General features: G+C 20.8%; 1 protein-coding gene across 3 annotated transcripts in view; it reads left to right on the top strand.

The window, feature by feature from the left end:
• Window positions 1-11,097, top strand: part of LOC102676123 (cadherin EGF LAG seven-pass G-type receptor 1-like) — a 154,115-nt gene extending 143,018 nt beyond the window's left edge. The window contains exons 5-8 of one of the 3 annotated variants that reach the window (XM_031514804.1): window positions 126-227; window positions 3,236-3,422; window positions 9,706-9,792; window positions 10,393-11,097. In XM_031514804.1, coding sequence (XP_031370664.1) covers window positions 126-227; window positions 3,236-3,422; window positions 9,706-9,792; window positions 10,393-10,449 — 433 coding nt within the window. In that variant the 3' untranslated portion in view covers window positions 10,450-11,097. Of the gene's footprint in view, window positions 1-125; window positions 228-3,235; window positions 3,423-5,143; window positions 5,579-9,705; window positions 9,793-10,392 lie in introns of those variants that run through there. The other 2 variants (XM_031514805.1, XM_031514806.1) reach the window with 2 other exon arrangements.
• The last annotated feature ends 1,833 nt before the right edge of the window (window positions 11,098-12,930 follow it).

The following is a 12,930-nucleotide window of genomic DNA, read 5'->3' as shown; positions in this document are numbered from 1 at the left end:
TATATATATTCTTTTATATAATATATATTCGCATAATTGTTGAATATTTACAAATATACAGAATATGATTATAACATGATTATGATAATACTAATTTTGATAATTGGCTCGAAAATTTGTTACAGGTTTATGGGAACGAAGGCAACGATTTATACGTATGGTTTGCCAGTCTTCCTGCTGCTTCTTTCCGCCGGTTATTATTTAATCAAAGCTGCAATTGTGTCCAGGTATATCAATTTTCGTAAACTCATTTAGTTTCATTAGCTGCGTTGATCCATAAATCTGTTCATGAGAAAAAAAATCAAATTGAGAAATAAACGAAAAAAGAAGAGAATGCATTGTGTATTCATTGGTTACTGTACGCTCGAACGCTTGTTCGATTTTCATCGCGAGTGACTATGTATAATTCAGTGGAACAAATCGAATCTTCGCTCGGGTTGATTTACTATTAATCTTTCGACAAGCTCGTAAGAAATATCTATCGATTTATGGATTGGCTTGATAATATGACAAACTATTATTTCTCTTTGGCAACAAGGAATTTTAGTTTAGAATAATTATAGGAGAGATGCAATTGTATCTTACTAACAGGATTCAGGAAAATTTGAAGAAAAGAACGATATTGAATTATTATTTTTTGATAATTTTTATAAAAATCTTTTTTTTTTTTTTTTTTTTTTTTTTTTTTTTTTTTGATTAAATTGTGAATGAGAAATTTGAAGATGAATGGAATATAACATCCATTTATATCATTTAATATATGTTTTACGAATTTCAAAAGAATATATCAAAAATTTATATATATTATATATATATTATAAAAAATATTAATTAAAAAACATTCAGGATGCCTGTATCAGAATATTATATTGAATACAATTCAAACTGTCAAAATGATTAATTTCCATCTTGATGAAGCATATTTTAATCAATCTTCTGTAATAGATGATGATATTCTGCACAATTTTTTTAAAGTATCTTTAAATTTCATCACCAATTAAATTATTGAGAAACTCAATATTTTGATAAATCGAATTTGACATTTAAAAAATTGAGTGCACATTGAAGTGATATGTGGGTACCATATTTGTTTATCGGAGCGAACAAATTGAATCGAGTTTCTGTCACTGTTTCCTTGTTTGTTGATTAAATAAAAAACGTTTTTTGGATCGATCAATGGTTATAAACTTTTGTCTGCAACCATATTGTAAAGTGAATGAATGATTGAAATTGAAACAATAGGCTAATCTTTTTCAGAAGTTATTTATCTAATACTGTTTAAATAATTATGAAAAGTATTAAATATTATTGAAGACAAATAACTAAATACGATAAAATATTTAGCCAACATATTATGACAAGATTATGAATTAATTTAATAAGTTTGTTTCGTATATTTTATTAGTGATTTATTATTTATATATAAATATATAAATATTAATACAAATAATAAGTAATAATAAGTAATAATAAGTATGTAAATAAATAATAAAAGTATTTAATTATAATTTATGTAATATAATAATAAATAAGCAATACTTTTTGCTAATTAATGAAATATATTTATATTCATATAGTACTGTTCAGATAAAAGTCGATTGAATCGAATTTTATTAAAGCAAAATATTTATTAAAGCACTATTCTACATATAATAGGATGTTATCTGAACTAATTGGAGAACAAATTTGTTCGAACAAACAGGGATTAAATTTTGAAATTCAATATAACACGAAACAATTAAAAAGATGAAAAGAAGAATTGAAGATTAACTTTGAATAATTTTTGAATAATGGATATTTAATATATAAAAATATATATATATATAAGAGAAACAATTAGGAAAAAATTATAAAAATTATAAAAAGAATATAAATTAAATTAAATTAATCATATCTTAATCAGAAATGTATATTCTAGAATGAAGATATTATTATATTAGTTTAAAATATATATTTATTCTGTTGTATTCGAATAAAATCAATCATTTGAATAATCCATGTTCTATTATATTTTATACATATATTTTCTTTGGACATATTGCAAAAATATTTTAAATTTATATTATATTATATTGGATTTTTAACTAGTACAATAATAGAAATGAATATGAAGCAGATATAATTAAAGCTGAAAAAAATTCGAAATAAGTTAATATAAATATTAGAAAATCGAAATATTTCTACAAACAAATAATAATTTGAAAATATTATTTCATTTAATGTTAAATCATAGCCAAATATAATTTGTTTACTACATAATTCGGATTTGATGTAAATTAAATATTTATCTTCCGATTAATTGAAACGCAATAAATATTAAAGATAACTGTGTATTATACTTTAACTTCAGTGCCGTTCCTAGAAATCGCGGAATCCCGATCAACTTGAGAATTTTAAAAAAAAAAAAAAAAAATTTAAGAAAAATTTAAGAAAAATCTATTTGAAAAATTCTATATCATTTTTCAAGAAATAAAAATATTTTTATATTATCCATTTGAAGATTTCATTTTCCTCAATATCGTAATATAATTGATCAACTAATGAAATAAAAATATATATTTCAGAAAATTTAGTTTTATAATTTTAAAATTCCATTATATTTCGACAAAATACTATTTTGATATAGTATTCCTGATCATTGTATCACTTGCTTGAAAATATTTTTTCATATTTAATTAATTAAATCAGTTTAATTTATATCTTCCTTCAATTATTTTTAAATTTGTACCATATTTTAGTGATATATAGATGATAATTTGAGCCAATGATCATACTATGTAAATAGATAAATATTGGTTCTCATTCCATCATCTAAGTCAAGCTACATTGAGAACTACTTAGATGAATGCCATGTTGAAAACACCGTGTGTTTTGTTAGTTATTTTTTTATTTCTTCTCAATTTTACAACGTAGATTAATTTTTCTTAATATATCTCTCCTTTATATTTTTGCAATTATATTGATATAAACTACTTTTTCTCTTAAATTAATTTACGTTTGATTCTGATACTGCTATCTATTTCTGTTCCTTTTTATACAAATTATACTAGTATATTCTTGCTTGGTTAACATAAGAAAATAAACTCAAAATATAAAACACATGAAATCGATAATATTTCGTTATGTTTTATCATTTTGATATTTCTAGAATATCTATAATTATTTTCGATCGAAAATGTATTATATTTTTTTTAATATCTTAACAAAATGTTTTTTTTTGATTTTGTTTGTGCAGATACACATGCAGTATGCAGTTGGAAATAAAGCAACGCGAAAAGATGAAAAGAAGAAGAGCGTTGCAAATGATTCTATTTTTAAAAGTGTGTATGATAGTGGGTTTCGTAGCTGGATGCGGTGTTGCATCTAGGATCTGGAAAATCCCTTTTCTTTGGGCTGTATTCTGCACTGCACATTCTCTTCAGGTAATTAATAATTGTTTAATAATAAATAACACAAATTACAAATGAAATTGCTGTTTCTCACAATTCGAACTTCCGCTTTATCGCTTGACTTCTTTTACTTTATATGGCGTTTGCAGTATAAATGGCGTAATAGTATTTAAAAAAATATATATATTTCATATGCAAATAGTGATAGCAGCATTAATTTGCTATTAATATCACAATTAATTATTTAAATATTTGATATTTTTTTCATAAAAAATTCTTCTTCTAACTAACTATAAATAAATAAATATCTATAATTTTATTTAAATTGTTTTTTATTTAAATAAATATAATTGAAAATGATTTTCAAGAAGATATGAAATTGCATTCAGAGAATTATAATATATTTTAATATATACATTTTTAATTAATTCAAAAAACAATTAAAATATTTTTTCAGAAAAAAAGTAAAAATAAAAAAACTTGTAATTCATTGAAAAATTTTTATATCTTCTTAAAATAAAATAATTTCATAATAAAAAGATAATATAATTGTATCATGATGCTAATCATCTGAAGTTATTTTAATTATATAATTATTTAAAATATAATATTTTTATTTACAATTATATATAATTGGGCAATATTTTTATATATAATTGAGTAATTTAAATTCAAAAGCAGTCATTTCATTTGCAATAATCTGATAATACATATCCTTAATTTATCGAACACTTATCAATTTTAAATATAGCTTAATAGCAGCATTAATTTGCTTTTAATATCACAATTATAATATTTTAAATATTTAATATTTTTTTCATGAAGAATTCTTCTTCTAACTAACTAATAATACAATCATACAATAAATAATTTTAAAAAGAAAATATTTAAACTATTATATTTTTCTTGAATTAAAAATTTGTTTTCAAATTTATATGTTAAAAAGAAATGTAATGAACTATGTTATTACTTAAATACATTTTTTGTAATTTGAATAACAATAATATTATAATATTATTTAATTTAAATTTGATTTTAATAATATTTTTATTATTGTTTAGTGCTTAAAAAAATTTAATTAAAGTAGATTTATTAAGTTTATTAAAAATATAATATTTCCTTGCAACTAATATTATTTTAAGTAAATGTTAATATCAATTTACAATTTTAATATTTATTTGTTCATATTCTGAAATATATTATTAAATATATTTATAATATTTTTATATTATTAAATATATTATTAAATATATATTATATAATATTATATATTATTCAATAACTTATGATACATAGAGATATATAAAAAAAGTTTTCAGTTCATTCTTATTAATTTAAAAAAATATTTATTTACTTTTCAATATCTTTTTCAAGTAAATTTTTCATATATTTAATATTAATATTTTTTTTCATCATTAAAACACTTCTGAAGCATATTTTTGTAGCATAGTTTATCCAACAATTTTATCTTTATAAAATCTTTTTTAAAAAGGATCTTATATTTTTATTTTTTTTTTTTTTTTTTTTTTTTTTTTTTAAAAAAAAATATTAAAAAACCAAATCCCGTTTTTTGTTTAACAAAAAAAAAAAAAAAAAAGAAATCTCTAAACGAATTTTTACAAAACCACATTTTTCAAAGTATTTTATATTTCTATTTCCATTATGTGAAAATTTGTTCAAAAATTGCAAAAAATTATCCCATTTATCGTTGAAGATTTACGTCTTTTATGATAAAAATATGCTTTATTACACAATCCAAAACGCATTCACTTAAAGTAATTTCTCAAAGAGGGCGCTTTGAAGCATAGGCGAAAGATGGTTGGAAATTGGGGCACGCGAGTTTCAAGGCAAACGGTTGGTAAATGCGAAACATCTGTACCATAACGAAACCGAATTATTCATACGAAACGAAGCCAAAACTACTGTTGAAACTGATTCTGTTTCGCTACTGATACTTTACTTATTCCGTTGGAGAAAGGGTGCAAAAAAGCCTCAAGAATATTTCCTGGAAAGGAAATCGTAAAATTTTCATAACGAACCAAATCTTATTTCTGCTTGGTATGTAACGTTTCAATCGAAAATTTCACATGATGAAATGAAGAAATGGAATGAAAACAAAGTACAAATATCTCTTTAAAAAGATTGATTCATATGAATTTCATTGTTATGTTGTGCATAACTTTTGTTTCGAAAAAAGTATATTTTTGCTGATTGATAGTTATATAGAAAAATTATTATTTATTAATAATATATAAAATTATAAAATTAATATAAAATTAAAATCATAAAATTTTCAGCCGAAAATTTCAACAAATTAAAAGCAAAAGTACAAACATCTCTTTAAAAAAAATTAATTTTTTTACGAATTATATTGTTATTTTATATAGTTAAAAAATAATAATTATATCTAAATAAGTTATATCTCTCTTTTAATTTTAAAGAAAAATATATGTATATTCTGATTGAAGGTTATAGAAAGTGTCTTATTTGATTGACAGTGAAAAATATTTCAGATAAAAGTTAAGTGCTATTGAAAAAAGCATATTGTGTTATTAGATTTTTCGTGAGAAAAGGTCAATTTTGTTTTTTGTGAGTAAAATTATATACATATATATATTTTTTAATACAGCATCCATCGATGTAGCTCTATAAAGAAAATATTTTCTATAAAAAAATATTAATTAAATAGAAATTATTAGAAGATATTTCAATTTGAATTTTATAAGATATTAGTCTAAAAATTTAAAAGATATTTTAATTTGAATATTATGAAATTTATTGTACGAGAAACAAATTTATCATTTTTCAAAAAATTTTTTGCCAAGAAATATCTTTACATATACATATTTATTCATTATGACCAGAATTGAAAAGAAATATTAAAACTAATTTTAAAATATTTAAAAAAATATTTAATTTAAAAGCGTTTTTATCTTTGCTTTTAGGAAAATTATATTTTCTTAACGAGATGTCAACGATTATCGTCGATTATTATACTACGATTACTGAACGACAATTGTCATTTGAAGTATAAATTTCGTTGCAAGTTTGTTTTGATATTACATTATGTCCATTTCAGTTCTAACATTTTAAACATTTTTTGATATTTGGCAGTTATGTCAGAAATTATAAATCAATTGAAGTGGTTAATGATAATCAATAATCGCAAAATAATTATTTCATATCAAAATTTATACATATATTTTAGCTATTCATATTTGCGAAAAAATGTAACAAATGCAAATTAAAATATGAAATATATTTTTATGCAATTAATTTGAAATTCTGTCGATTAGTAATACTAATTGAGTATGATTATTCTCTAGTTAATTACAATGTACAATAACTTCCAGAAATATTGGAAAATTATCTTATTAACAGAAATTTATCTAATTCAAAAATGATTTTAATAAAAAATTTTAATAAAAATTCACATAAAACAATTCAAATATAATATAAGTTATATTTGAAGCAATATTTTTATTAACAAGAAATTTCTTTGAAAAAATGAAATTTCTAAAGTTTTTTAGTATTCTTTTAGTACTTTCATTTTTTGAATTTTCTAAAAATTTAAAAAAAAAATACTTTAAAATTTTGCTCTATCTTATACTATCTTATATTATTATATTTAAAATACAAAAAAAATACTGAAAGTTTAAGCATTTCTTCAGAAAATATTCTGTTAAAAAAAAATTACATCATATATAAATCACTGTACTTTAAAATTTCTCACAAAATAATGACTTTTAAAACATATTTTAAGACCATTAAAATCAATGAAGTAATAATTTATCGATTCATCATATTTTAAGAAATAATTAATAATTAATTCTTTATAAATCTTAATATAAAAAAAAAATATCTTCAAATTATTCAATAATTTTCGTCACTAAATATTTATTACATGCTCTATTTAATTGTTTTTTTTTAATTGCTAGAAATATAAAATTCTAATTTATTTCATTTTACAATTTTATTCATTTTATTCATTTTACAAAAATCGATATACGATGATAGAAAATTGTAATTACTAAAAAAACAAAGAGAAATTAGAAGACCAAATATTTAAAAAAATTTATTTACTGTTATTAGTTATTATTATTATTATGTTAAAATTATTTGTTTTATTGGCTCCAAAAAGAAATTTCCCCTTCCAATAATGAGAATCACTCCCAAACATATATTCACTAAAAGAACTCAGAGCATAATGAATAAAGAAATTTATTTAATATTCTATCAAGCAATGTGTTTGTTGAACTTTATTAGTCAATAGAATCTTACCAAAAACTTTTTAATTATTGGCTACTTTAACGAACGAAGCAGTTCCCTTTCTCTTTTTAACAAATTTTTTTGAATTGTATTTGGTTTTTTTTATTTTTAGCCATTCTATTGTTTCCCTAGGGGACGTAGCCGAAGTTAGTATTTACGTGACCACGCGATTTTTAGTTAAATTATTTTGTCCTGGCTAATATATTTAGATTTGTAAATTTCTATTGAAGATCACGTTTTTCACTAAGTAATACAGAACGTCTAAGAAAATATATTGTGATTGGGTATATATATAATATTTGTATTAAGTGCTATGATATTCATGTTATATAATATTTGTAAAGAAAATAATTTGATTAAAATACCTAGAATATCTTGCTCGTTTCTAATATAGTAATATTAAAAAATATTCCAGATAAAAAATGAATAGTGCAGAAGAAAATATTGATGTTAATGATATTTTGGACATATAGAAATCATGTGAAAATTAACTTCATTTTTTTTAAATAAAATAGAATCATGTATTTAATACTACGATGATTCTCAATCTTTTTGTAAATCAATATACAGTCAAAACAAAAATTTCAATATTACAACGATATGTATTTAAGAATTTGATGTTTATCTCAAAATTTATATTAAAAAAATAAAACATCTGTCGCAATTTAATTAAAAAAAAAGTGATATTTTTTAAAAGTCAATATTTTCATTGATAGTATATTGTTTCTTATAGATTATAATATAATTATATTATATTATATTGAATACAATGATTTCACACAAAATAAGATAAATTTAATAATAAATAAAAAATATACATTTTAATTAACATAAAAACATAAATAAATTTAATTTGTTATATATTTAATAATTATTTGTTTTAATTATGGAATTTATTTTTATTTATTATTTTTATTAAAAAATAATTTTTTATAGCATTCATTATATATATAATGTTAATATATTCATAGAAGAATCAGTTTTGGATCAATCTGATAAAAAATTGATAAATAATAATAAATAAATCTAATAAAAAATAATAAATAAAAAATTGGTATACAAAAATGTCATTTATTTGATTTATTATATTTTTAAGTTATAAACAATTGAAATTTATGTTAAATGAAGATAAAATGAAATAGTTTTATTTTCGTTATTTTATTATTATCTGTCCGAAAAAATTTTTTTATTTTTTCGTTTATAATTCTTCAATCCATCAATTCAATATATCGTTAAAAATTTTAAGCAATAAATATTTATTTGAATTTTATAAAATCTATAACTATAAATATATAATATTAATTAATGTTAATGTTTTTTAATAATATCAAAATAAAATATCAAAATAAAATTTTATACGTGATAGCCTTTAAAAATTTATTATTATAGTAAATAAGTACTATAAAATGATATGCAAATATTTTTTGTAGTCATTGTACGTATACATAAATATAATTGCAAAATCAACTTATGGTAACTATAATAAAAATCTAGAAATATCACATGTCAGAAAGTTCGACATATAATATAAAATTATTATTTCCAATTATTTTTTAACAAAACTTTTATTTGTAAAGTTTTTTTGATTAAAATAAAATCACGATATAATTCAAATTATATTTACATATTTAACAAATGATAATATAACTTCTTTATCTTTTAAGTAAATGAATATAATCTAAATTATATTATATTGTATATATTTTTTATCTTATTTTATTCAGAAAAATTTAAGAAATAATAAAAGTTTCATTAAAAAATAAATCAAGAATAAAAAAATTTTACCTTTGCATTAGTATTGTTTCATCGATATATTTTTCGAATACCTCAACTCTCAGCCATCTTTCTCTTTTACTTATTTTCCTTTTTCACACGTTCGACAAAGAACATAAACAAACTTCAGGCTCCAGTCAAAACATATCAGAAGAAAGAATTAATATCTTTCATAGATGTCGCTATATGTGCTTTAGCCTCGAAATTTTTATCCAATATTCTATACTGCATTATATATCTTTTGCATGGTTGGTCCATCAATTGATCGACCCAGGGATTAGCTGTAGCGCTGTCCGTCGCGTGCAACTGCAGAGTTCTCAAAGTCTACGCCAGGAAGTCGTACAAACAACCAAAACAACAGGTAAATTTATCTCTCTCGAAAGTTGTTCCTTCTTGTTGTTCTTATCTTCGAAACGAGAACAACTCCCATGCTCCTCGTCCGTATCTAATCTCTGTTATCGATGCTTGCCAATATTTTCAACCGATTTGAGAAAACTACCATTCTTTTCTGCCATTTCTTACAAAGAGGAGACAGAAAGAAAGGAAGAAAGGAAATAAACCAAACTTTAAGGGATTGCGATAAAACAATTTTATTTTCAACAATTTAAGAAAACCAATTAAAAATGAAATATTATTTCAAGAGCATTTATAAGTTTAATTTATTTATATAATAATTTAAAATCAATAATAAAAAAATTTTATATAACTATTGATAAATAGTCGCATACTTTGCCATGATATATATGTGCAGACATCAAATTCTAATAGCAATCTTTCTTTAAGGTCTTTTAAATAGCTCGATTCAGTTATTCGTATAAAAAAAAAATTGTGCAAAATTTCTTTCTCTATAATATATTTAAAAATCATTGAAATCGAAAAAGAGAGAATTTTTCGATTTCATCATATATGTAGAAAAAAGTGCCGCATGAAATTGTTCATATGAAAATCGATGCTTTTACAGATTGCGCATTCTAGCAGTAGTATGCAACTGCTCGCACCTGCACCAGACCCAGTCTAAATTCACGGATCTTTAGACTACTTTTGGACGAAATCAGCCAGAAAAGGATAGAAAATAAAAAAAAAGCCCATCGAATCCAAGGATTCCCATTATTTTTTCACATAAATAAATCTCGGCCTCTTTACAAAATATTCTCATAATTGTATATCTGTATTTAATTTTCGTTTCATATATTTCAGAGTCGATTTTCCTCTTCATTTTGTTTCGTTTTGTTTCGTTTTGTTTTAACATATTCGAAAAATACAAAACGTTCGAATTAAAATTACCGTGATTTCCAACCATTTCCTGCTCTCCTTTTTTTAAAAAGTTAAGAAGAAGCAATCTCGGACGTTGGTAAGAAAGGAAACTGCATGATAAAGCAGTCACAATTTATTTTAAATTAGCTTTCCGTTTTCCATTTTTCGCATTCAGAGTTTGTGAATATTTTCGACTACAGACTAGATTTTTCCTATTGAAAAACTGTACAAAATACCACACTCCAATCCAACGAAATTCGAAAAATCAAATTTCACGAACCTGTTAGTGACTACAATGGACGCGAATCGTGAACAGATAATGTCGAGATAGTTGCGTCAACGAATTGGGTTAACGTAGTATCACGATTCTTAAATTTCGTGCACTTCGAATTTTAAATCGTAAAAAAAAAAAAGATGAACAATATATCTCAAATTTATTTTGACGATATTTTTGAACTATTATTGCGATTTTTTTGATAGATAATTCAAAAATGTTAATTTGTTTCAAATTATACAAAATATCACGTATACCGTTCAAAAGTTTAGAAACAATTATATTTTTGCATAAAATAAAAAAAAAATATTTTATAAATATTATAAAAGGAACCACTTATAATAAATATTTATTACCATTGATAAATATTTTAAGTAAACAAAAATTAATAGATCGAATGCCTAAATTGTATTTTAAATTGTATCTAACATTTTTATGTAGTATACATATATTATTTTATTATTTAGCAAGTTTTTTGTAATAAATAAGTAATAAATAAGTTAAATACGACACTTATTTTGGTTTTATTTAAAATTCTTTTTATTCTGTTTCCAAACTTTTGGACAATAGTGTACATCATATTTCTGTTTAATATTTATTAAATATATTTTCCTATAAAGTACCAATTTTTTCCATTTTTTATAATTCATGGAAAAATTAATGAGCAATATTGAATGAATTTAATTTCTTGATATATATTTTAATTGAGATTATTTTTTATATATAGATAATAAAATTAATTTAATTTTCTTTCGCATGTCAGTGTTTATTATTACATTTTTATTAAATTTTTACTATTTCTATTTTATTTTTACTTATGATCAGGATTTTTACTTATGACCACGATTTTCGACTTTGAATATCATCATAAATCTTTAGTTTTTTTGGAAAATACAATTATATATCAAATTAATAAGAAAAATTATTAACTTCTTAAGTATAAAAAGTTTTATTATTTTTAATAATTTTAATTAAGTTTATAATAAAAAAGATATTTTAATTTATTTTACTTTATATTATGATATATATATTAAAGTTATAATAATAACTTTATTGTAATATTTTAACTACTAAAAAGTATATTATGTTATAATATAATAATATTATTAATATATAATTTTATTATATACAAATTGTTGGTAATTATATATATATATTTTATTATATACGAAATTTTAATAATTCATAATATTCCAGTTTTATATTATAATAAGTTAATAAGTTTGTTTGAAAGATAAACTTAAAAGAAATTTTTGATTAGAGATTCTTTAATCAAAGTCACGAAATAATTAAATTAGATAAATCATCATCATTTTTTCATCAATTTATGCCGCGAAATTTGAATTGTAAGATATAGAATATTTATTTATCTTTTTTATATTTAAATTTTTTATTTATTTATTTAAATTTTGTTATTTATGCATATATATAGTTTATATATAGTTTATAAAATTGATGAGATATTTAAAAAAAATTGAGATCGATTCTAAAACAATTTGAAACTAAAATAAATATAAAATAAGCAATTGACATTTTTATATATTAATTTTTATTGCTTTACGAATATATTAGCATTCTGTATATAATTATATTGGTCTATTGTTCTCAGTAATAGTGTTTGTAATATTAATAGACAATACAGTATACGTTATACCATAAGAAATCATCTTCTTTTTTTATTGTTGAAAATATAAGGATCAAGTAAGTAAATACTTATTCATTAACTTTTTTAATATTGTCAATGATAAATTTTCATTATTTTTTTAATTAGTCTAGTTTTATAATTATATAATTATATATTATAATTATATAATTACAAACTATTATGATATTTTACTATCGTATTATGATATTTTTACTATCGTAGTATGTTTTTTTTTTTACATCGAAATAATACGAACTTTTTCTAAATTTACTTACTGAAATAAAATTATATATTTTTATAGTTGTATTTTTATATTTCTACTTTTT

Source organism: Apis dorsata, unplaced genomic scaffold, assembly GCF_000469605.1.
Source record: "Apis dorsata unplaced genomic scaffold, Apis dorsata 1.3 scaffold_1187, whole genome shotgun sequence".
Taxonomy (NCBI): Eukaryota; Metazoa; Arthropoda; class Insecta; order Hymenoptera; family Apidae; genus Apis; species Apis dorsata.
This window is presented reverse-complemented; position numbering and strand designations above follow the sequence as displayed.